At 56.9% G+C, this 26,274-nt stretch overlaps 1 protein-coding gene across 1 annotated transcript; it reads right to left on the reverse strand.

Annotated features, from left to right (window-relative positions):
- Positions 1-219: 219 nt before the first annotated feature.
- Positions 220-23,630, reverse strand: SDC1 (syndecan 1). Its single transcript, XM_060649382.3, has 5 exons — positions 23,264-23,630; positions 4,658-4,739; positions 3,199-3,677; positions 2,476-2,611; positions 220-2,317 (listed from the first exon to the last, which is right to left on the reverse strand). The coding sequence occupies exons 1-5, from the start codon at positions 23,327-23,329 to the stop codon at positions 2,148-2,150; spliced, it is 933 nt and encodes a 310-aa protein (XP_060505365.1). The 5' UTR covers positions 23,330-23,630; the 3' UTR covers positions 220-2,147.
- Positions 23,631-26,274: the final 2,644 nt, after the last annotated feature.

Consider the following 26,274-nt stretch of genomic DNA (forward strand, 5'->3'; position numbering starts at 1 on the left):
CAAGAAGGACGATCTGGGCAGGAGACAGAGACCCCTGGGAGGAAGTAGGACAACCAAGGCCAGACAGGGGGGACACAGCACTCCCTCACTGCAGAGGGACTGGCACTGATCCTACTGTTCCCCACCGAGGCACATCACAGCCCAGAACCAGTCTCTCTCCACGAAAGTGACAGGGAAGGACATCGCCAGGCCAAGAAGAGACTCAACCACCGCCACAGCCCAAAATGACAAGTGCTGTTTATTACAGTTCCATGAATGGGCCCAGCCACAGGCTCAGCCCATCCCAGGGAGGAGCAGAGATGAGCAGTCACAGACCCCTTCCCCATCCCCCGAGTCTTGTCCAATCACACACTCCGGGCAGAAAGTCTCAGTATGGAACACAGAGCACGGGTTCCCTTTGCTTGGCGGAGCATCTCAGAGTCACAGATGGCCCCCCTCTTGGAGCGTCCAACAGAGCAGCGGGACGTTGTCAAACAGGCGAGCGTGGGAGTTCCCAGGAGGACTGGGCTGGAGGCTCTGGTCCTAGCAAAGGTGTGAGAGGAGGTCTGTCCAAGGTGTCCGAGAGCAGGCCTTGGCCCCAGGCTTCTGCGGGGCCAATGGCCTCAGGTAAAGCTGTGCCAAAGCCATCAAAGCTTCGTAAGCCATTCAGGAGACAGTGCATCGAGGTTGGCAACACAGAAATTCATATCAGGCCTTATGTAACCTTGGCTGAACCTACCGACCTCCAGCAGAATTTCAGCAAAGACGAAAAACAAAAAGGAAACAAATCAGAGGGACTCTGGCCGCAGCATCCCTCCCCACGAGAAAGATAAAGGCATAGAGTTTTTAGCCAAGTCTCCCAATATCATTTGTGTTTAGAGAAAAGGCTGGTCCACACAGCCAGCACAGAGAGAAGAGGCAAAGGCAAGTAGAGTTCACATGACTACTTTATATTAAAGTTTATTACATTTGGAAAATCTACTGTACAGGGAAAAACCCATTGGATTAAGTAGAGTTTTGCCAAAAGCAAAAGACTATCTCTCTTTGGAATATTCCTGATTCCAGCCCAGGGGGCAGGGCCACAGGAGCTAATCAGAGGTGAACCTGGTCGTACGTGGAGCAGCTCCATGCCAGGTGTGCCCAGGCCCCTCTCATCACCTTCTGGAAGAAAATGTGCCCCAGAGACAGCACCAAAGGAAGGGCTCGGTCTTCAGGAGATTCTCTGGGGCCACTACCACCTCGCTCACCCCACAGTCCTCTCTTCTCGGTCCCCAGCTTGAGGTGCCGGGATTCCGTCCTCACACAGCTCAACATCGCGGCAGCCTGGGCCACGGCAGCGGCCCCGAGTCCGTGGACACAAGCGTGACCGCTCCAGACGTGACTGCCCACGGCTGCCAGGATCAGCCAGCCCCCCAATGGGGCCACCCGACAGACATTCCATACCCTGTTGCACACGTGAGTGACAAACTCAGAGACAACACACAGACTAGGCCTACACGTTGGCTTCCAGATTTGGTTCTCCTAGTTAAAAAACAAAACAACAACAACAAAAACAGTCTTCTTAACCCTGATGCTGTCTCCTCGCCGTAGATTAGGGAAGCAAGATGGGGGTAACCAAATCAACTTACTTAACTTACCTCGGGAGTAACCAAGTCTACTGGGCTATGAACAAAGAAACTAGAGGAAACATGTGCAAAAACAAGTTGGTATCTAAATGAGACCTCCCCGCAAAACGTCGCTCTGATGGAGCTCCGAACTCCTCTCCCTGCCACTCAAGGGTGGAAATGTGCCCCCAGACCACTGGTCTCCACCAGCAAGTGCGACAGATGGGCCAGCCCTCGGCCAAGCGGGCCATCCAGGTCCAAAGCAGCAGGGTCCCCTTTGTCTCCAGAATCGGGTCCGGGGAGGGGCTGCTCCAGGTTGGAGAAACTGAGTCAGAATGATGAGATGCCAGGTGCTGGCGGTGGCAGAAAAGTCACGTGCGAGAAAGCCCTTGCGCCCAAGTCTCCAGGCAGAAGTCAGAGAAGCAGAGGAGAGCCCCCAGCGTGCCCCGGAAGTCCGTGGGCAGGGAGCCGGGGAGGTGGCATGGTGGCAGGGCCTGCAGTTCTTCGTGGAAGAGGCAAGTGGGGGCCTAGCGAGTGGCAGGGGCAGGAAGAGCCCCGTCCCTGTCAGGCATAGAACTCCTCCTGTTTGCTGGGCTTCTGGTAGGCCCCGCCATTGGCTTGTTTCGGCTCCTCCAAGGAGTAGCTGCCCTCGTCCTTCTTCTTCATCCGGTACAGCATGAAACCCACCAGGCACACGGCAAAGATGAGCCCCACGAGGCCTCCAGCGATGACCCCTGTTGGGGGGTGGGCAGGGAGGCCGGCTCAGCTCAGTTAGGCAGTAGTTCCCTCACACCGGGCAGTCCCCGAGGTGGCCGCGCTCAGCCCCACTCCAGCGCCCCGACCCCCAAGCAGCGGTATGCACCCCCCTACCACCCACCTGAAAGGAACTCACCTCCCAGCACTTCCTTCCGGTCCAGGAGGCCCTGGGAGGCCCCCGTGGCCCCACGGTCCACTGGGGGCTGATTCCGCTGGTCGGGCTCCACAGCGGCCACGGCTGTGTTCTCCCCAGATATGTCAAAGGTGAAGTCCTACGGGAAGGCAGGGACAGTTGCAGGCTGCGGAGGGCCACCACCAGCAGCAGCATCCAGTTTTATTTGTAAACCCAGAAGCAGCTCAGGAGTCCCTGGTCACCGCTGCCACCAGCTCAGACACACCCAACCCAGCCCTCGGGGACCCCAAAGTGGGACACCTCTCACCACATCACACCAGACCCTGGCTGGGCTGTGGCAGATATCACAGCAAGTGAGACAAAGCACTTGTATTTATATGAAAATAAATAGGCTCATTGTAATGTAAAGTGTAAAATGACCATGACTCTAAGATCTAAAGAAAGACCTGGTAGGGCTTCTCCCCTGCCCCGCAGCAGGGGCCCTGCTTAAGTTTGGGAAGCCCTGTTTTAGGGGATCTTGAAGGACTCCTTTGCTCAGGTCTCATATTTAGTCTGTCCTGCTCTGGGCTCGGCCCTGGAGGCAGGGGGAAGGTGGGACCACGTGAGCCTGTCTTCCTGGCGGGGAACAGGACACGCTTAAGGGGCACAGGGTGTTGAGTGTGCCAGATGACCAAGCCAGCGGTACTAACGTCCCAGGAAACACAGAGGACACCAGTGAGCACTCACCTGCTCCCCAGAGCCTTCTCCTGCTGGGAGCTGAGTGGAGACCCCATCCTCAGCAGCCTTCTCAGTGGCAGAAGGACCACGGTCCTCCACGCTGGGCGCGTGAGAGTCGAGCTGGCTGGGTCCTGCAGGAGCTGAGGTCTCATGGTGGTCAGGCTGCATGTCCCTGTGGGGATGGGAGGTGACAGGCCCCTGGGCCGTGGTGGCTCTTGCTGTTGATGCCTGGTGAGTGGTCGGCGGTGGCGTGGTCTCGCCGGGTGGGTGGGTTGTCTCCTTCTCCCTGGCCGTGAAGCCAGGCTCCACCTCTGCCGGGAGCACTGCCTCTCTGTCCTCAGGCCTCTCTCCAGCCGGCAGGATGGACGTGGAGGTGGCGGTGTTATCTGTGCCACTGGGCTCTGGGGCCGTGGGCACGGCCGTCAGGAGCTCCGTGCCCTTCCAAGTGGATGAGGGCTGCTGTGACAAGGTGAGATCTTGCAGAGCACCTGCAGGCCCAGAGGCAGAGCTTGTTGGAGTGGGGGACGCCCAGACCTCAGGCCCAGCCAGGCTCACGCAGTGAGGAAGGCCTGGACAAGGGCCCACGGCTCTGACTCCCAGGCCAGCCTAGCGAACCCTGTTGTGAGAAGTGGTTTCCCCAGGGCAGAACGAGCTGAGGCTAAACTCAGCTTTGGAAAATGGACAAGGACAGCTGTTCTTTTCTGCTGCACGTGCCTGCGGACAGCCTGGTCCCTGGAACCATGAGACATCAAGGCCGTCTGGGAAGGAACTTTTCCTGTGGCTAATGAAGCTCGCTCCCTGGGTGGGGGCACTCTCAGGGCCTGAATGCCTTGTCCCCAGTGCACACTCCTCTCTGGCCCCCTCCCTGTTCCACCTGCCCTCTCCCCAGAAAGGCTCAGCCTCCCCCCGCCACCCAAGAACAGAGGCCTGCATCCTACCTTCCAGCTCCCAGGCCCCTACCTCGGCCACTTTCCCCACGGATGGCCTCAGCCCTCTTCCAAAATCTCGGTCAAGAACACCTCCTCTGGGAGGCCTCCATGGCCACCTCTAGCTCAAGGACTTCACTCCCCCAGGGAAAGGGGAAATAGGGGGAGATAAGGGACATTTATGGAAGATCTACATGCCACCAGGCTTTATGTTACCTTACAGCTCCCAACAATCGTACGAAGTCAAGACATATTCCCATTTTACAGATGAGGATATAGAGGCTCGGAGAAGTCCACCTTTCCAAAGGTTGCCCAGGGAGTAGAGAGAAGATGAGCCCAAGTCTGTCTGCAGCAGGCAGTCCCCAGGGCTTCCTGGAACCCCAACATTCACTCCCGCAACCCATACATGCCTTTTCCTTGCAGCGTGGACCCCATTCTCTTCCCTAACATCACCCTTCAGACCCTGCCGGGGGGCTGCCTGACCGCCACCCCCAGCTCATGGCCCGCTGCCATCTTGGGATGGGGCCCCCATGTCAGCTCACCTGCACCTGAGCCAGAGAAGTTGTCAGAGTCATCCCCAGAGCCATCCTGATCTTCAGGGGGCACATTTGTGGCCACTATTTGCTGGAAAAGGATCAGAAAAGGGTATGAGTGGAGGCCTGGCCAAGGCCCTACTACTCTGGGGTCCCTGTCCTAGACAGCTGAGTGAGCTCCCCCACCACACACATATAGAACAGGAAGGAAACCCTTGTGTGTGGCTCTGGAACCCACAGCTCAGGGCCACCCTCTGGTCCCCCCCACACCCCTGAACACTATGATGACACAGCCCTGTGCTAGGTACTAGGGGTGCAGAAACACCTGAGGGGGGCAGGGCTCTTGTCCCAAGAGGCTCAGTCTGGTAAGGGAGCCCCAGACCTCTCAGAAAAGCAGACAGAAGATGCCATTACTCGGAACACAGGCTGTGGCCACAATGGGACCCTGTCAGCTCACCCTACACTGAAAACCAGGTCTTGGGGCCATTGGCCAGGGAGCCTCAGGGGCCAAGACAGGTTTAAGAGCCTCAGGAACAATCCCCCAACACCCTGACTCCAGAGAGACATTCCAAAGCATGCTGAGCACCAGGGTATGGACACTGAGGGCCTCACGGGGGGGGTGAGGGCAGGGACGGGCACGGGTAAGTCGTCTGTGCTGAGGCAGGGCTGGCCACGCAGGACACATGCTTCTTCCCACACCTGGTCTGTTTTCTCATCCACAGGAAGGACAGGACGCAGACCCACTTGGGGAAGGAAGGACAGGGTGCCCATTAGGCTGGCGACAGATGAGACTGATCTAAAGGAGGCCCTGCACTCAGGAGGTGGCGACAAACGAGCCACGAGCCTGGAATGGACCCCGTGTACAAACAGCTGTCCCAGGAATGCTGTCTGCCTGGTCCGGCTGAGAGGCTGCAGGTGCCAGAGTGCAAACACCTCCCCAATTCCTGAGACAGGAGCTGCACCAGCAGACCCAGAGAGCGGGGCTGGGAGGAGGCAGGGCGCACCACACACGGCCGAGCAGGCCTGCGCGGAAAGCTGGAGGAGGGCGGCGTGGGGGTACGGAGAGCTCCCAAATACTAGTTCCAGAACAGCGGTTGGAGAAGAGAAGACCCAACAAGCCAGGTGGCAGGAAGGGTAGCGATGAGTGTCCGTTCAGCAACACAACCTTGACCCAAATGAGTTCGTGATACACCCATCTCGAGGGCCCCAGTGTCAGGGGCCAGAACAAAGAATGAACAAAGAGGCAAAGCAGCACAGTTCAGAGTACCCAGCGTGGCCCTGAGGACATCACAAAACCTCTTATGGCCTCAGTCTCTCCATCTGTAAAATGGAGACAGTAGTAATATCTACGATTCAGGATGGCTGCAAAAATTCAAGGAGGTTATACACATAAAGAACCTAAGGGAGCCTGGCGTGCAGTAAACTCCCCACCAACAAGGGCCACTGCTCTAACCCGGGGAGCCAGCGCGGCTCAGCGCGGGAAAGAGGATTCTGGCGCCTGCCTAGGGATGGAGGCGGCAGAGAGGCAGAGATGGGTGGAAGAGAGGCAGGAGGGAGCCAGCTCACAGGAGGCTCTGTGCAGACTTGTCAGAGGCAGGTTCCGCCCAAGGCTGGGCTCCGGGGAGTGGGCCTCCGCAGTGGGAGAGGCATCGCCACATCCTGGCCACAGGCCACGGAGTTTCACCCTTGAAGGAAGCAGAGCAAGGATAGCTGGACAGGACCTTTGGCCTCCTGAGGCTGCCTGGGGCAGAGCTGGCCCAGGTGGAGCCTCTGCTTCCAGGAGCTCAGGTCAGGAGGGAAGCTTCAGACATGTGTAGAAACCACCAGGCTAGAAATACCACTGAGCTTCCTCTGAAAGTACAAAACCCAAACCCTACCTCTTCCTCACCCCCCAAAGAAAAAGGTTTTGGCCCGAGAAGGGCCTGTCTGAGCTGTCACGGCCCATCTAAATGAACTGGCACGGTCCCTGCCCTCTGCCTGCACCGCAGGCCACATCCTGTCTACACTGTCCCCAGGTGGTGCTTCCTACACCTGTCCTGTCTCCACCGAGCTTCGAAGCCTCCCCTAAACCTTCCGTAGCAAAGAATACTGCCCACCAGGCAGGCAGAGTGGGTCCCCTCACCCCCACATGCTCCCATCCCAGGCTCACAGTGGACTGCTTCCAACAGCCTGGCGGGGCAAGGGGAGGCCCAAGCATTCAGGGGACCCCCACCCACCCATACTTACTAACACCCCACTTCCCTCTTGCCCACTGCCTCTGCCTTCCCTCAGCTTTCCTGAGGAGGCCCTAGGAGACCAACAGCGACCTTTCCCAATGCACTGATTCCATCCCTTAGAGATGCTGCTCAACATGGCACGGAGTCAGGGCCCGGCCAGACCAGCCTCAGCTGCACACTGTCATGAGAGCCATATCTGCCAGCAGAAACCAGAGTCTCCTGTTTCACAGATGAGGGGATGCAGGCCTACAGAGGACTCCATGCACTGGGACCATGTCACCCTTGGAGGCAAAAGCCAGGGAGGCCCGGCCTCTCACCTACAGGGAGAAGCCTCAACAGGTTAGCAGTTTCCCAAGAGCTGGGCCTCTTTCACCACTTGATAAGACTTTGGATCTGCCCGGTCCCTAAAAACAATTTGTTCCCTCAACTCTACTCAGCTTATCCCTCGGCGATCTTGTTTACACAACAAGCTCTTAAGCAAACGCTTTCTCTACTGAAACCAGCTCCTTGGCCTCGGGGGCAGCCCCTCCCTCTGAGGGCTGGGTCTCCATCAGGGGAAGGGCTGCAGTGACCTCCCAATCCCCTCCAGCTTGAACCTGTGCTGGCCTCAGCTCCCTGGGGAGGAAATCAGCAGAAACTGCTGAGTTTGAACTTGGATCACTAGGTACCAGCTGACTCCAGCATTCTGGGTGAGACTTCCAGTTTCACTTAGGCCACTGTGCTAAGAGCCTGTGGCCAGCTGCCCCCAAGGCCTCATTCAGGGCTCTCCTCAGCACTGCCTGACCTGGGTCCTTCCCAGACCATGTGGCCACAGCTCGGAGCTGCTCGGGGACAGGTGGGCCCACCTTGGAACCTGCTTCAAGCTGCCTGAGAAGGTGAAGGCCAACCATCTCGTACCTTTTTTCTTTCTTTTTTTTTTTTTTTTTAAAGTTTATTTATTTGTTTTGAGAGAGAGCGAACATGCTTGCACAGGGGAGGGGCAGAGAGAGAAGGAGAGAGAATCCCAAGCAGGCTCTGCAGTATCCGTGTGGAGCCTGATGCTGGGCTTGAACTCACAAACCGTGAGATCATGACCTGAGCCGAAACCCAGAGTCAGACACTTCAGCCACCCAGGCGCCCAGCTCATACCTTTAATGGGGCCCTTTAACCTCTGCAAATCCTAGGAAAATCCACTTTTCATATAACAAATCAAAACCCTGAGGGGCTTTGACCTGGGGTCAGGGCTCCAGCAGATCAGGAAAGAAGGTATGAAAAACTGAGGCATTCTCTGACACTGAAAACACTTTCCACCCCTTTCCACCTTTACCCTTCTATTTGAGGCAGACAGGCTTGAGATTAGCATCTCCCACAGATAAGGAACTGAAACAGACAAGGTGATGGACTTGCCCAAGGCCACGGAGCAGTGTGCCACGTGCTCTGCTCACCTACGTCCCTCTCCCTCTGGCCCATCTATTTTAAGATGCCTGTCTTTCCAACACAGCCACAAGCTCCAGGAGCCACGAGATGAGCGCATCACGGAGTAAAAATTCCTGACCACTACCCCCAGCAGCCGAGGGGACCTCAATGCCAGCCCAGACTTCACAGGTTGACAGGGGAGGGCATGGACAAGCATCGGGTCAGAGCTGCCAGGGGCTGGGAATCTGCATCAGGCTGGCACCCGCCATTCCCAAGGACAGAGGGCTGGGAGAAGAGCTTCAAGAAGCTGTCAAGAAGACAGCCTCAAGCCTCACCCTGCACTGGCCATAAAGAGGGCCACTCTCCTTGGCAGCCTGCATCTGAGTAGCCTGCTTGCCCTGGCCAGCCGAAGGACCCAAGGGACCCAGGCAGCATCCCTCGAAGACACCTTGGGGACAAGAACTCCATAGCAGTGTCACAAGTCAGGATGCCAAGTGGACCTCTCAGTGAGGTTCAAGTGAGGACGGTGGACCCAGCCACTTCTAACTCTGGATTGATGGAAGACGTTGTCTGTCCACCTGCTCCCTGGACTCGCGCCACCCCGTCGACTGCAGCCCATGGGTCCCTTTGGACCTGTGGTTTCCAACCCACACCCTGAATCACTGACATGTGTCACCTGCTGCCTGACTTAAGTGATGGCTAAAGCACAAATCCTTTAGAAAGCGTTACTGAGTTCACAGGATCGCATTGCTCTCTCAACCAACACACTGCTAAAAGTACAGTATCGAGGGGCGCCTGGGTGGCTCAGTCGGCTAAGCGTCTGACTTGGGCTCAGGTCATGATCTCACGGTTTGTGGGTTCGAGCCCCGTGTCGGGCTCTCTGTGGACAGCCTGGAGCCTGCTTTGAATTCTGTGTCTTCCTCTCTCTCTGCCCCTCCCTCACTTGCACTCTGTCTCTCTGTCTCAAAAATAAATAACAAAACAAAAATAAAATAAAAAATAAGTCAAAGTATAGTATCGTGTAAGGAGGATTAAGAGAGTCACATTTTTTAAAGTAATTTTTACCTTTTCAGTTTCTTGGTCAGAACTGTGGATCTAAGGTAAATAAATGGGCAGAGCCCTCCCCCACCCCTCATATACCTAGAGTTCATAACTCTTGGGGTCTGAGGTCTCAGCTGCAGGACCCTAGCCTTTACCCCCCTGCCTGTACATCAGGATGCCAAACTGACCGAAGGTGAAATCCAAAGCATCACCTTTGTCCAGACCATGGGCTCTTTTCTTCAGGGTCCCTAGGAATCAGCAGGAGACTATCAGAAGTCTTCTGAGCTCCATCCCTGAGGCTGATACAGTGGATCTGGGGCAAAGGCCCAGGACTCTGATGTTGAACAAGATCCCGGGTCCTGTAGGTGGTATGCAGACTACACTTGGAGAACAATAGTCTGGACAGGAAAATGTCTGACCCAGAGTTGCCCAGGGCCTGGGTGCTGGGGAAGGCAAATCCCTACAAAGGTCCCAAGACTCTCACTCAGGTGCAGTGTTCAAAGAAGAGGCACCAAATAGCAACAGAGCCCTGTAAACAAGCGCTAGGGGCAAACTGATCCAAGAAGGCTCTGGAACATTTCTCTGTACTTCTGATGCATTCACTCCCCACAAACAGTACATCCCAGTACCTGCCTCGTCTGTAAAAGAGTCTCACCATGGAGCTAAGGAAACCCTGAACTTCTAGAGGCATGACCCCTTTGGTTCCTAGGGGTACGAGAAACGGGAGACAAAGCTGAGCCTCTGTCCTGCCTGCCCAGAGTTGCAGGACCTCCTTGGTATCCCAGGCCCGAGGCACTGACCTGGCAGGAGCAAGCAGGATCTCCCAGGGTGGGCCCACCAGGGAGGGGAGCAGGGGCTGCAGAGCCACTGTGCAGTTTTCCAGGGGAACCTGCCTGAATGGGAGGCAGGGGTAGGGGTCACAGGGGCTAGAGAATGTTGTAGAACACACCACCCCACTCCTGCAGCTCACCCAACACCCTGGTGCCCTATGGCAGTTATAAACATAACTCTGCTTTCCTCATCTGGGGGATCATTTGTACCCCCTCCTATAGCCCTGGCTAACATGGCCTAAGCACAGTCCCGAGAGCCCAGGCAGGTCAAACCCAAAGCATCTTGGACCAAGGGTTCTCAAGGGGAGGAGCAGAGCCAGGGGTGGTAGGGGGAAAGAGCCTGACCAGGGTGGCTGCCCCAGGGCAGGTCTAGCTCTACTGCTCCCTTGCCCAGTACTGCTGACCCGGGCAGCTCTCGGCCTCCCTCTAGACAACAGAAGGGGCTTGGCGGGAGAACCCTAAACTCCCTTAGTGCTCTGACAGGCTAGGCTGGGACCTGGGAGCAGAGGCCCCAACTCCTTGTCAGCAGGGCCAGAGTGGTATAGGGGTGGCCATGTCAGGCTGGGTGGAAGGGGCAGGACCGTGGGCCCGGGCCCAGGAAGACACCGGGCTCCCCTCCTGCCCAGGATATCAGGATAGTAGCAGATAAATCACTTTCTCTCTGAAGGCTTCTCTCCTGACTTGGGAGCTGCCAGGGAGACATGCTTAGGCCACTGAGAGGCACAGATCTCCCCCAGTTTTGGCCTCAAGACCCTGAAATCCACCCTGCTTTAGGCACTCCCAGGAGGAAGGGGCCCCACCAGTGCTTCAGACAGGATCAGCATTTCCGGCCTGACAGGCACAGTGATTTATCAGCTCCGTGTCTCTCTACCAAAACCAAGTCAAGCCTAGACTTGCAGAGGGTGTGATGGGCATGGCCCAGGGCGGCAGGGGCCCAGGGAATGGCAGGTGGGAGACGGGGGCTTATTCTGCCTTCACCCTGAGCACCCATGAGGGCATGTAGGCCCCCAGCCCCCATCGGCACTTCCACTGTGGGGAGCACCTTTCAGGGGACCTCCCAGGGATGTGCCCTTCACCCCATACACACACACAACCCACTGGAGCTGTCCCCATCCTGCCACTCAGACACAGACCTCACCAGTTGGGGGATTCCTGGGCAGGGCTGGGGTACAGGGCAGCATCCATACTGGGCTTTACAGATGGGAAACCGGAGGTCAAGTTTGCAGAGCCCTTTGCCCTGCCCCATTCTGCCCATTTGGAGTACCTGGAGAGGCCAGACTTGTGTTGAGGTGGTGAGGGTCCTGGCAGCCAGTGCCAGCCCCAGTGCCCAAGCCAGGTCAGAACTGCCACCAGCACCCCCATACTCACCCCTCCACAGAGCTGGCACCGCCTCACGGCTCGCGTGCTGGGACTCGACTTAGCCGGGCCCAGCTGAGGGCTGGGTGTGGGGCCGCAGAGCCGGAAGACCCGTTCCTCTGCTTTTCCCCACCTCCAAGAGCCTTGTACCGGGCATGGAGCAAGGTTGCCCAGCCCGGTCCTGCCAGCCTTTGTGGCCAGGGTTGCCCTGGGAGTCAGACAAGGGGTGGCCAGGGGAAAGTGACCAAACCCAATACCAGGAAAACCTGGTTATAGCCTGGGCTCTCTGTTCCCAACTTACTGGATGACATTGGATAAGAATCTCTGTCCAGTTCCCCATCGGTACAATAGGTGATAGTAAGGGGGCTCCTGGTTCCAAGTCTATGGTTGGGAAATCAAGGGGACTGCCCACCTGAGGGGTTGTGGCCCACAAACACAGTGCTCAGCAGGGGGAGGACCCACCATGACAAATAGGGAGAAGGGTACTTGATCACAGTGACTCGGTGTCACTGCCCTCAGCTTCCCAAGGGGGGTTATGGCCTAGGCAGGATGTTAGAGGTGTTCCAAAGAAAGGGGACTCTGGGATGGCAAATGGCACCCCACGAGGACAGAGGGAGTGGCTGAGGCCTCCAGAGCTTTGTACCTCCCAAGCCTTGGCTGTCCTAATGAGGCGGCAAAGACCAGAAGCTCAGTGTTGGATGCCCCAGCCGCCCTCACAGGGGCCCCTTGAACTGCTCTCTAGCTGATTAACCTCCAGATGCCACCGGGCTTGGGGGCCTGACACCTCTGGCGTGTGGGCTTCTAGAGATACCCTCCCCCAGCTCTGTCTAAATAAAGTCTCCTCAAGTTTCACAGGGCCAGAAACTAGTAGCTTTGCACACACCTGCAGCCAGCCGGGGCTCCAGCTGTGCACAAAGACAGGGATGGGGGCACTTCCTCACCCAAATTTATCCAATCAGTGTCCCTGCAGTTGCACAGTGTCCCCTTTAAAATGCCTCTGGTAAAACTATCGGGTGCTAGACGCTCACCCTAGAGTATAAATCAGCTGTATACAGGGGAGCAGCTAATTCCAGAACGGGGGCACCGGGGGTGGGTAGGAGCCCTGGAGGATGGGAAAGGACTGCAAGAGAGGCCGGGAGATGCCAAGGGCACATTTTTTAACTTGTGTCAGAATGTGGTCGCCAGCCAACCCCATACCTAAGAAAGACAGACTAAATTCCCTTTGTTCCCACTTTGAGCCACAGACATACATGGCTTCTCCTCCCACATACAGAAGAATAATGGGCCAGCCTGGGAACTTGCCTCTGGGATAAAGTTCAAGTCAGACTGATGAGGCACTGAGGTAGAAGCCCAGACAATGACACGGGAAGGGCAGAGTATCCTTGAAGGAGTCCCGTGGGGGTACCACGGCGGAATGGAGTTTTGGCCTTTGCAAGAGAAGGCAAAATTTTCTGTGAAGACCAGGTCTGAATCGGCTGGGCTCGCTCCCCAGGTTCCCAGTGGGATCCCACCTCAAAGGCAGCAAAGTAGACTAGGCCCCTTCACTGTCAGCCTAACATTCGCCAGGGGCCTCTTGATGGCTGAAAGGCCCAGAGAGCCTCAAACGCCCCACGCGGAGCTCCCGGGCACCAGCGGCATGTGCACACAGCAGACGGTGTGTCTGTGCATGCAGCTCGGGGGGCTCTCGGGAGCCCGGAGTCACCCAGCAGGTGGAGTAGCCACAACACCTTGCCCAGGGCTCCGGGACAGTCATGGGGTGGGAGTAGGCACCCAAGGATATAACCTGGGCTGGGGGTTACTGGAAAAACAGAAATACCTGAATTAGGCCTTAGGGAAAAAACAGCTAATATGTATTGTGTGCTATGTGCCAGGCACTAATCTAAGCACTTTAGCCGAATTAATTAATCTTCACAATAACCTTAGATTCCAGTGCCGTATCCATCCTCCAGATAACGACACTGAGGCAAAGGGGACAGTTTGTCCCAGGGCATACAGCCAGTGAAGTGCTAGGGAGAGGGCCTGAGGCCAGGCAATCCAGCAGGCATGCGGTTAACAACCCTTCAGTGGGGGCCACGTGGCTCTCTTACCCTCAGGAAGAAAAGAGCCATCGTCTCCACGGGAGGTGGCACAGGGGCAAGTGCAGAAGGAAGAAGGACCACAGAAGTGAGGCCTTCCCCCCACATCCTGCAGCCTGGCCTCACCCAGCTCCCTCGCCGGGACAGCCTTCAGTCGGCCGTTCTGGGGACAAGCCGCTGTCCCCTACAGTCCCAGGGCCCCGCTCGGCTGGCCTGAGCCCCGGCCCAGGTGCCCTGGTGTCTGGCCTCCCCCCCACCGCCCGCCAGCCCAGCTCACACCTCCCCGGGGTCAGGAGCCAGCCCCTGGCAGAGGCTCAGGCAGAGGCGAGCAAAGTCTGGCCTGCCAGCGAAGGCTCACATTTCTGAGAAGGGGCAAAAGCCATGTTTTCAGGCCCTATTACATCAGCACACTGGGGTAAGACCAGCCAGCCATTCACATGAAGTAACTATACACCCAGGCCAGGTCAGACTGTACCCCTTCCTCCAGTCACAACCACGGGGGCGGGGTGGGGGGGATGCTCCCCAGGGGACTCTCTAAACAGAGTCAGGCCCAAAGCTCCCTCAGACTTGCTCCTCTGAGTCCAGGTAAGGAAGGGACTCTCAATCATGCCACGTACATTAGTTCCTGGGGTCTTTTCAAAAGCCCTCCGAGGAAACTGAGGCTTAGGGGCAAGTGAAGAAACATGCCCAAGGTACTCGGGGGGGATATGATGGAGTCTGGTAATGACTTGGACTGCCCAATCTCCATGTCCTGTGCTCCTCCCAGCCTCCACATGACACCTCTCCAGTCCCCGTGACACTTACCTAGGCTGACCAGCCAGCCGGTTCTGGATCCCAGCTGGCCTGCCCAGCCCCACAGCTTCAGGACCTCAGACTGGGCCCCAGTAACTACCCCAAAGGCAGGCAGACCCAAGCAATCAGCTCAGGCTGCTGCCCTCACAGTGGGAGGAAAGGTGGACCAAGACATCCCCCCTGCTGCCCCCCAGCCCCTAGAGAGTGGTCTTGAAGAATGACCCTGTTCCCAAACAGGTAGAGGGGAGAGGGGTGAGGCCACAGCCTCTCTGCTCCTCCCACAGTTCCAAGGGCGCAGGACACAGACTCAGGGCTGTCCCAGGACCTTACTACAACAACCAGGAGACCCCAGGGAAACTTTGCAAGGATGCCCCTCCCCCAGGCCCACCCACCCTTTACTTCTGGAGACCCTGTGGGGGGTGGGCGGAGAGGCAGGGGCAGAGCCTGGGGCGGCTCCTTCCGCCCAAGTGCAGGTGTGCCCATTCTCCTAGTCTGGCCCACAACCCGTTGGCCCTGGCCAGCCAGGAGGTCTTGCTGCCCAGACCATGCCTGCACCGCGCCCTGGAGGAGATGCGGTCACCATAGATGGCGGTGCCACACCCCAGCATGTCTCTCTGGGAGAAGGGGGACTGACGTCAGCCTCTACAACAGTCTCAGAGGCTCCTGAAACACCCGCAGCCTGGGGCCCTGCGAGCCCAAACCTGATCACATACCCGTCGGGGACACTCCCCAGAGATGGGACTCCAAGGCCCCAGATAGTTTCCTGGGCACCAGGGATGCTGACAAGCTGCAGAGAGAAGAGCCAGTGCTGCCTCTGCACCCCTGCCATAGGACTGGCACAATCAAGTCCCCAAATGGGCAGGCAAGGCCCTGGGCATCAGCGGCCACCGTGGCGCAGGTGGCATGGAAGCAGCAGTCCTCAAGTCCCCCAAGGCCTCCCAGTGCCCAGCATGTGCTAGGTCTGGAGTCGATGAGTGCACCTGGCCCTCCAGAAGTTCCCTCCTTATGCACCCAGGCCCCACCACTCCATCTCCTCGGTCTGCTGTAGGGGGCAGAGGGCCGGTGTGGCCACAGAAAGGCAACCTGAGTGGGAAAGACTAGGAATTCAACATCACTGTGGTGGGACAGTTCTCTTAACACCCGGGGAGATCAGTGCGGCCCAAGAATGGTCCCAGAGCAAAACTGGCAGTCTCTGCCACTCCCACTGCCCCCATCTGGGGACTACCTCCCCTAACACTTACCCTGGCCAGAGCATGACCTGCCTTATGGCCTGAGCTCCTGATTAGAAACTGCTGTACTGTGGGACTCGAATGAACCCTTTCTCAGTGAACGACCGTTACTGTCACTGCCCCTCTGGCCTATCTGCATGGACCAACCCTCCTGTCTGGTCCCAGTAATGGCCACCTTCTCTTGCATGTGCTCCTGGACCAGGTGTGGTCCGCTCCCCACCTGCACAAGGCAATGCACATGGCAGGCACCAGGCTCTGGGCTTTAAATCTGGTCAAGCCAAAGAGGGCTCATGACCCCCAAGGGTTGAAGCAGAATGCTTCCGGGAACAGAGACAGGCCCGGCCCTGATTCCCACCAGTCCTGTGACACAACCACAGGATACCACAAACACACCAAGTGCATGATTGTTACCTATGCTTCTCTGCTTCCTCCTCCCATTTCATAGGTGGGTTCACTGAGGCCAAGACAGGCCCTTGCACAAAGTCACTCAGCAGAAAAGAGGAGGGCCAAGGCTGGAAGGCAGGCATCAGAGCCTTAGTTAGTCCTGCTGGGTTCCCCTACCCTGTCTAGCACACAGTGGGCTCATGGTCAAGGCTGCTTGGGTGGATCTGTGGGCCTGGCACCATGACTCAGCCAACAAGTGAAGTGATAAATATGCCTGCCTGCCCCACTGCCCCAACCTGCCCAACACGGCTTCCGCTCCTGCTGATGAGCGGACCTGGGCAGGGGGCCAGGATCCCTGGGTGTGTGCAGAGAGCATCACCAGGCCTGACCTTGCCCAGTGTCCTCTGTCCACCTCTGGTTCCCACACTGAACTCTAAGGCCACCTCCTCCAAGCAGCCTGCCCTGACCCCCACCCCCACAGATGACTCCTCAGGCAGTGAGTGTCTCCTCGAGTCCCCAGAAGAATAATGGTAGAGGACCCTAAGCCCCGGCCAAGTCCCCCATTACCACCTTCATCCTCCCCAGGACAAGGTCTCAGAGCTGAAGAAGAGGAAGTAGGCCCCAGAGGGGACAGATGGGGGAACTGATGCACAGAGGGACAAAGACCTGCCCAACCCAGTCAGGGGCCAACCTGGGACCAGGAAGGACAAGTGTCCTAGCCATCCTTCTCCGTAGGAATAACCTCCATAGACTCCTAACACCAGGGATGGAGGAGCATCAGGGTTAAAGCTAAAAAGGGGAGAATCCACCAGAAAAGAAGAGAGGAAGACTGCTTCCCAGCTTCTGAAGAGGAAGTTGCAGACAGGTGGTGACCAGGTTTCCCAAGACACTCAGGCTGCAGCCTACCCAGCAGGAAAGCCCAATGAGGAAACAGAGTCGAGACCACCCAGGCCAAGCTCAGCTGTAGCTGCAACCCGGCCTGCAGGCCCACCAGCCGGCACACAGCCTCTTGTGGGGCCGCAGCCCTAGGTGGGTCACAAGAGCATTCCCAGCACTGGAGCAGCCTCTCCATAGAATCAGGCAGCCCTTGGAACCGTAAATGAATGCCAGGAGGACAGAGACCCTCAATAAGCTCCAGAGGCAGAAGGGGATGCATCTGAAAGCCTTCAAGTTCATGAGTCAACAGGAAACATCCCGGGGCAGACAACTGAGTCCAGGAGCAGGTCCAGCCAGTAGCCTTCCCCTTTCCGCACCCAATGGTCCCGAGCCCCAAAACTGCCCACTGCACCCCCCACCATGAGTTTGCCTCCACACACTCACGGCCTTCCAGACGTCCTGGCCTGCCAGACCTGCACAGTGTTGACAGGCAGCAGGAGGGAGCTTAGCCCACCTCCCCTCAGGCCACCCCTCACCTGCCCACCACCGGCTCATTCTGGGCCCCACAGCACTGAGAACAGGGGAGCTAATTAAGCGCCCCGTCTAGGGCCTAGAAAGGTTATTCTTTTGGGGACTTCTAGTGCCTACTGCCCACCCAGCGTAAGCTTCCTGAGGTCAGGCAGAAGCATCTCCATCACGCAGATAGAGCCGGCCATCCCGGGGCCATGCGGGAGACTTCCCAGGTCTCCTGGATTCGAAGGTGCCGAGTTGAAGCGACCCAGGTGCAGGGTCTTGCCTCAGTGGCCTCAAATGTGCCTCCTTGTGTTGAGCGATGCATCCATGCCTGCCCTCCCTCGGCATCATCAGGGCACCCACAGCCCGCTCCGAGGGAGGTTCCAGAATGCATCCTCGCATGGAAAGCCCTGGGACAGCTGACAGGGAAATGACACCGTGCTGAATCTGTTCCAGGGCACAGGATCCTGGCGCCAAAAGCCCTCTTTCCACAGACTCCCTTAATCCCATTCCCTTTCCCTAGACACACTTAGGCAGTCCCTCAAGGGGGGATGGGCTTTCAACCCAAGACTCCAAAATTGGTTGTTGAAAAGAAGGAAGAAATCAGGAAACAGTGCGTTCTGTAAAACTACCAAGGTTCCAGGACTAGAAATCATTTAATGACTGATTCTTTACGGGGCTGCTTCTGCAGTGGGACCTAGTGTTGGAGGGGACCAGGTGGGAAACCCAGCACAGGAACCAGGAGTACTGGGTATCTGGGCATCTGGCTAATACCATGGTGCCCACCTCCCCAGCTTTAAAAAGGATCTACTAATTCTGAAAGTGTTTCCTCAGTGCCTAAGATGAAAGCCAGTGCAGACTGGCTGTTGCTCTGGGGACAAGCACGCAGGCACCATGCAAACATGGGATGTCCCATCAGGCCTCTTTGCACAAGCCAAGAACATATATATGGTCCCTGCACGGGTATCAGACCTGGGAGCACACCCCACCTTACCCCCATGGGCTCACTGTCTCCTGACCTAGGTTCCAGGGAGCAACTCTTGCCCGTCCCTAAACCACTGGGTGAACCCAACCCAAGCCAAGGATGTTGCCAATGCTCAGGGTTCACCTAAAGGCACCGTTCAGGCCAGCTCAGCCCAGCCCAATGCCCTCTCCATCCAAAGTATGCACACCCATGGCTCTCCAGGATGGAACAGCAAATACCCAAAGGGCCTCACAAGTTTCAGCGAGCCTCCTATGCTGGGCTTCACTGGGGAGACTTGACAGTCCATCAGTTCACTAATGCCATACACATACGCCCACGCATATGGACAGATCCTGTTTCTCGCACATCAGCCCCTTAGAGGGGCTTACGTCTATAGGCTTCATCCACAAGATGATGGCAATGACATACATCGTAAAGGTTTGGCTTAAAGATGAGATAAGAAGGTAAGAAAAGCACTGAACACTCAATAATCAGCACCCAATTACAGGCGCCTCTAATTATATCGATAGCTAACTTTTCCTCTGGCGCTTTCATTTCCAAACACTTTCAAGCACTCATTATGAAATGAATATGCAAATGACAAAGGACAGGGAGAACAGGTATGATGTCCACTTTACAGAGGACATCAAGACTTGGAAGTGAAGTGACTCACCCAAGGTTACATGGTAAATTAGTGGCAGGGTTGAGACTTGGTCCTGGAGCTCTACTTAATCCAAAGCCGTTTCTGGCCTGCCAAACAGTACGCATGCACTAAGAAAGATGCACTTCAACCCAGAAAAAACATGGTGACACGATGGAGACAGGACCCAAGCTAAGAGTAAGGGCCCTTCCAATGGAGACTTGTAAGTTAGCCTCACCAGGTCCAGGCTACCTGTGACCCGCGAGTCACTTACAACTCAAGCCAGGAAGAGAAACTCGGAACACAGGGTCACAGGTGCCTCCTCCCAGAGATCATCCACACCTGTTCACCGAGAGAGCCTGTAAGCATGCCCTTTGACAGCCTTCGTTATTCCAGGTACTATCAGGGATACTGCTGAGGTCCCAGCTGGGTCCATGGAGGCACCACTCCACATATCACAGATCATGAACATTACTCACAAGTGAAACTCTCACTCAGCACTGAAAACTCATGTCTTAGGAATCATTCTGACATATCTGATTAGTTTCTTAGTACTGCTGGAGAACAGTGCAAATTAGAATTGAATAGAAAAGCTGCCTGCTACACTTAGGCCCACAGTTGTCACTTTTGGCTGTTGTCAGGGATGAGGGGAGAAATAGAGCAAACCAGAATTCAAAAGGTACCAACCCTGGGGGCACCCAGCAAGGGGCAAAATGCTCTTCAGAGCTCAAGAAACCCAGGACAGAAATGCCTAACCTAACACAGTGACAACCATGAAGAAGACCCTGGCATCTTGAGATTAAATTATGCTTAGTATTCTCTCTCTCTCTCTCTCTCTCTCTCTTTTTTTTTTTTTTTTTTTTTTTGTTTTGTTTTGTTTTGAAAGAGAGAGAGAGAAAAAGTGCTGACAGCAGAGAGCCAATGTGGGGCTTGAACTCATGAGTAGAAGCCGGACACTTAACTGCCTGGCCACCCAGGCGCCCCAGTATTCTTTTGTTAATAAAGGAAGGAAAATAAATATTGTAGAGAGTCCTGCCCAAAGTTGAGGTCAATATGGATTCTTAGCTCACTAAAAAAAAACCTGGATGCCAAGGATACCTCATTCCCAAGGGATTTCAGAATCCGAAACTGCAATAGGAAACATTCCTCTATAAAATACTACAAAATTCAAGCTTTTCACTAATTCTTTCCAGGCCTCCCTCCTTTCTCATCTCTCTCCCCACCAATCTTGGTTAATGAGGTTTTATTGGAACCCACCATGAGCCACAGGTAGAGACTTAAAGCAGCTCCACCCTCCCACCCTCCTGAAGCCAGGAGTGACATCACCTCTAGAAGGCTCTGAGCCCAGGAGGAGAGGAGGCACTTAGCGCCTCCCTCAACCCCCACCCACCCTACCAGGCCTTAGGAAAATGTCTCTACTGGCCCCCATAATTAGGGCAAAAAGGGATTTTATGCCTTTCAAGAAAGAGAAAAGGGAAGGAGAGGAAAACAGCAAATAACTGTTCCAGAACAAGCAATTTTTCTGGCATGGAAGAAACAAAAGACCACAGGAAACACACACACACGCACACACACACACACACACACACACACACACACACACACACAGAAACCTTTTCAGACAAACCTGTTCTTGTCTCTTGGGAGTGGTTTTAAGCAAACTTCTGCCCTAATAGCCTTCTCTTGCCCATTCAAAATCAGGTGCCGACGATCACACCCTACCTCGCTGGTCCCCAGGGGGGTTCTGACCTGCTTCCCACTGGGACCAAAGTGAACCCTGGGAGAGGACCAGATCTCTGCAACCTGTAGACAACTCCTCCTATTTTAGGCAAACCCCATTGCCTAGTTTCTTTTAGTAAGGGGGGAGGGGGCGGGGACTTTATGCCACCTTATGCCCCCACTTTTAACCCAACATGGACACCCACTGTAAGAGGGAAAAGGCAGGTCTGGGAAAGAGAAAACAAACTAAACTTTATAAAAGGAAAAAAGAAAACCTAAGCTCCAAGCCAACGCCTGACCCCAAAGCTTAGTGCTTTCAGGCTCTGCTCAGCCACCTCTTCCAGGAAGTCCTCCTACCACCACACTCTAATAAGCCGTCCTCCTTCCCTCCTCTCCCCTTTGAGACTCAACTGCCTCCCAGCCCTCTGTAATGTGTCAAAGTTTCTAGGCAAGAAATAATGCCTCTTAATGCAGCATCTGCCCTTACCCAGTACACAGGAGACTCTGGGAAACACAGTCCACAGAGAATCTCACAACCCATCTGCCTCCCCCATATAACAGGCACTCTGGGATCCCAGCTTATAAGAATGCCAGCCTCAACCAAGGCAGGCAAAAGAACCAAACCCCGCACTCCTGATTTTAGCTGGAAATAGGTGGGGGAACCCCACCTCCGCAGTCTCTGCTGAGGCCCAGTCTTGGACCTGTAGAGAGTGGAGTATCCAGGTAACGCTAGGTGGACCACCGAATTAAGCCACACATCTCCACTCTCCTCTCCAGAGTATGAACTATGAGTCAAGGCACAATCTGAGTCCTACCAAGCTGCAACTCTAAAGAGAGAAGAAGCCAGATACCAACTTCTTGGATCTGAAAGCCAGGAGTGCACTGGAGACTCAGCTCAGAAATCCTATCTGTCCCCATGGCTCCCCCAGATTTGGCACCCTTCGCCCCCCACCTCCATCCAACTCATCGGCAATGCAAGAAGTATCAGGGACCCTGTCCTTGTACTTCAAAATATAGTTCCAAACACAACAGTCGCCTGGAAAAGTGTGGGGGGGGGAGGGGGGGCACTTCACAGATAAGCCTGGGAAACACCTCACCTGAGCCAGACCCTGTAAAATACCCCAAAGCTCTCAACAGCTGGTAGCTTCTATTATTGTAGAGGGACCCGTTTACAGAGGGTCGGCACTGCTGAGAGTTGTGCAGATGCCACATTACCCGTGGAGGACCCGGCACCCCTCCCCCTTCCTGCGATCCTTCCCTGCCCACGTGCCTCCCTCACCAAGAGCTGGGGAAGTAGAGCAGTCCAGATGTGGTAGCGAGAGACCGCCACTTCCGGAAGGGGAAGAGCCCCCCGCTCCGTCCACACCTCCCCTCTCCATCCCAGGGGATGGCCGCCCCAGCCCGCGGGGAGGGCCCCGGGACTCCAGCACCGGGTGTGGGGGCTGGGAGTGGACGTGGACACCCGGCGGCCAGCGCTGACACCTGGCGGCGGCCCAGGTCCCGGCCCACGGCGGGGCCGGCGCTGCGGGGCGGTTCCCAGGAAAGGGTTACAGGGGCCGAGAACAAAGCGCCCCCATTGGGGAAGGCGGGCTAGCGGACGGCGGCGGGGGCGGGAGATCACTTTCTGGGGGCCCTTGGGATGCTCTTTGTCGGCCAGGTCCCTCTTCAGAGGGGACCCACCCCTCGCCAAAGGTGGATGCTGGAGTCCTACCCAAAGGCCTCCTCCCCCAGCCAAGGGCTCCACATTTGTCCCTCTTTCCCCCCAGCTCCACTGGGCGGGCCAAGGGACCCGCCTTCCCTCCGCGCGGCTACAGCACAAAGCCAGGCCGGGGGAGGGGAAGAGCCATTCCGGGGTCCACTCGCGGGGAAGCCGCAGCCCTCCCTGGCCGTGCCCAGCACCGCCCGCACCCCTCAGCGGGCAACACAACTTCAGCAGCCCCAAAGTTGGGTTCCTGCGGGGCTCCGGTGTTCCGGGACCAACTTCGCGGAACCTCCCGCTGCCAGCTCTGCCCAGCTCCCTTAGGGCAGCCGATGGGAAGCCGAGGATCCCACCTCCGCGGCCACCACGACCCCCGCGCAGCCCTGGCCCGGGCTCCTCTGCCAACGCGCCGGCCCCGCTGCTCCCAAACTTGCCTGAGCCGAAGGGGCCGGGAGCCCGGGCTCCGCGGGTCTGCGGGTGGCCGCGGTCACCGCATCTTCCCGGGTCGCCGGCGGGGACCCCGGCTGCTGCGGTGCCAGGGGTAACTGGATGGGAACTCGCGACCCCGGGAGCCGCCGCAGGCTAGTGGGCACCAGCGCACGGGGATCCGATTCACATAATTGAGCGCGGGGCCCCCGCACAGGCTCCTCTCCGCGGGGCGCCCGAGCCCCCCTCCCGTAGCGGCGGAACCCGCGCGGCGCCCACCGACGGCGGAGGCAATTGGAGCGGGACCCCGGTTTCGCGGGCACGGTCCCCGGGCACGCCGGGCTAGCGCGGGAAGGCAAGTCCCCGCTTCCCCTCCCCCTCCACGTGCCGCTGGAGGCATCGGCGAGTCTGCAAACACCGGCTTCCCGCCGCTCCCCGCCCGGCCCCGGGCCGCACTCACCGGGAGAGCTGGCTGCAGGCGCAGCGCCAGCGCGCAGAGCCAGAGCCAGAGCGCAGCGCGCCTCATGCTGCCCGGACCGGCGGCGGGAGCGCTGCGGGCTGCGGGGATCGCGGCGACGCCGCGCGGTACGGACTGCGCGGGGCTCCGCGCCGGCTCCGCCGGGTCGTTGCGCACGGCACCCTTCGGGCAATGCCCCGCGCGCGGCTGTCCCTGGCAAGGGCTGCGGAATCCGCCGGCTGCAGTCCGCTCTCTACCTCTGGATTCCTCTCCGCCCGGCTCGGCTCCAGCCCTCACCTCTCCCGCCGAGCTCCGCCTTATAATAAACCCGCAGGCCCTTAGCCGTTGCAAAAACTAGCCCCCCACCCCCAGCTCGCCTAGTCTCGGGGCCAGCCCCAGTCCCCACCCCCTAGGACCCCGCCCTCTGAGCCACCCAGCCCGGCCCCCTTGGAACGCCCCACCCCCGGCGTCCCGGCCCCGCCCCCATCCCCGCCCCCTCCCGCACCGCCGGGGGGACCTCGCCTTCCTCCGGAGCTGTGGTTCCCACAGGCTGTTTTGAGTGGCGTTTCAGCTCCGCTGCTCCCGGGTGGCGGGATCGGGGCACCCCCTTCCGCCCTGGCTCAGTATATTGGGGGCGCTGACCGTGAGAGGGGCGGGAGGAGCGGGCGTCGGTCTTCGACCGTGGGCGCCAATCTTACAGCGCCCTCTGGGCGTGGGCACCCAGCGTCCTCCAGGTGTGTTCGACTCCGAGATCCCGGCGGCGGCGGGACAGCTTTACGGGCTGTGCGGGGCCCCGGGGTGATGGGGCCTTAAACCGATGGAGCCCTCCCCTGCCTCTCCTTCGACTGCCAAAGGGGTCCCTGCGTCCTCACTTCCCCAAGTACAGGTTCCCACAGGCCCTCGCGTTCTGCCATCACGCTAGAAAGTGGTGGAAACTTGGGGCCTTACTTTGAACAGAGGTACATGCTCAGGACGGGCTGTAAAAATAAAGAGAGAGAAAGAAAGAGAAAAGGAAAGAAAGAAAGAAAGAAGAGAAAGAAAAGAAAAGAAAGAAAGAAAGAAAGAAAGAGAAAGAAAGAAGAGAAAGAAAGAAAGAAAGAAAGAAAGAAAGAAAGAAAGTAAGTTAGTTTGTTTTCTGTGTCTTTCGATGGAAGACTGCCCTCTCCCTTCGTCCTCTTAGCTAAAAGGAAAAATAAACGGCTTTCTTCCCAGGGCAGACAGCCTCTGGCCAGCAGATCTGATGAGGGCCGCTTGAGTTCCTGCTCCTTCGTGAGTCCCTAAGACGTCCTAGGCCTCAGGGTTTCCAACACCAGTCAGCCACCTCTGTGCAAGAAGGCTGTGGAAGGCCTCTGGGTGTCGCACAAATGGCCTTGAGGGAAAAGGGGAAGAAGCTGCCAGGCCCTGCCTGCAGTCTGGTAGGCATGAGAGATGGCGCCAAATGACCTTCGTACCTGGACCTGGAGACCAAAGATGGCATCCTCCTCACCCACCTTCTGCAGGCAGTGGGCAGGGCAGGCCTCAATTGGCCTGAATTGGGAACCAAAAAGTTCTCCTGAGGTGTCTTGGCCTCTCAGCAGTTTCCAGTGTTTCTCTTTAAATGGTTTAAACATGGGGCGCCTGGGTGGCTCAGTCGGTTAAGCGTCCGACTTCAGCTCAGGTCACGATCTCGCGGTCCGTGAGTTCGAGCCCCGCGTCCGTGAGTTGGAGCCTGCTTCCGATTCTGTGTCTCCCTCTCTCTCTGCCCCTCCCCCGTTCATGCTCTGTCTCTCTCTGTCTCAAAAATAAATAAAACGTTAAAAAATATTTAAAAAAAAAATGGTTTAAACGTTCCTGGGTCCTGGCTATACAGGCAGGACCAGCCACTGTGGGCCCTGGGTTCTCCACCCACCCAGCAGGTTTTCCAGGCACTATGCAGCCTCCTGTGTCCCCATCTCAGCCACACTCCCCTGTCAGAGCTCTAAAAGGTGAGGCCCCTGAACAGCAACATAGCCCTGTTTTTGCCCCTTCCCTGAATCCCTGTTTGACCTTGGGCAACTCCTGTTTTGAGGTCTCTGTTTCCTCAGCTTTGTCTTTGGGGGATAAGAGATCCTTATCAGGGTTCTTGGGGCCTACTGCAGGGTCTCTGAGTGCCTGGCATCACGGATCGTCCAACAGCATGGCACCAGGCAGGGTCTCTCCAGGAGCTCAGAGAGTCCTGCTGGGTTAAAAGGCCCTTTTAGTAGAAAATCCATGTGTCTCCCAGGGGCTGGCTCCACGGGTCTGAGGTTAGTTCTCTGGCCCTCTCAACCCAATGTGGAGGGAAAATAGGTCAGTTCAGGATCCTGCTTTGGTCTACTGCACAAAATCGAGAAAGTTGGGGTCTGAGGGGTTTGATGGAGTCTTTTCAAAAATCACCAATTTAGTGTTTCTTTCCAACAGTGCATTTGCCCCAGATCAATGTGTATTTCTTTGGGCAGACTAGGAGGAGGAAGGACCCAACAGAGGGATCCCAAAGAAACATGTACAGAAAGAAGGGAATTAGAAGGTCAGGGCTTGCCTTTGACCTAGCTGACCCCTTCTTGCTTCTCCCCCAGCCCAAATTCTTTAGGAAAGCCTCTTCCTTGAGAAGCTGCCTCAGAGATACAGCCCTTTGGAATGTGACAGCAACATCGGTACATATGCACAGGTATGGCCGTCCATCCCTGCTGTACTCATCGGCCCCTTCCTTGGGAGCCCCACCAAGCCTTCATACACCTAACGTCTTAAGGGTTAATGTCTGGCTGAGCAGGGGGCTTCTAGCCTCCCCTGTGGAGGGACTAAGGCAGGGTCTCCATCCTGACTTGTGTTCCTAACATGGCTTATTAAGTATGTTCAGTATCATCCCTGGTGAATCATAACTGCCTTGAATGTTGCTTCCTTTTCCCACTAAGAGAAAGAAAGTTCTGGGAAGGCAGGGCCAGCATCTCCCCCACCCCATTTCTCTCATTCTTCCCATGGGCACCTGTTGCCACTTGGAGGCGGGGCAGCCTGTGGAG

This window comes from Panthera onca, chromosome A3 (assembly GCF_046562875.1).
Source record: "Panthera onca isolate mPanOnc1 chromosome A3, mPanOnc1 haplotype 2, whole genome shotgun sequence".
Lineage (NCBI taxonomy): Eukaryota > Metazoa > Chordata > Mammalia > Carnivora > Felidae > Panthera > Panthera onca.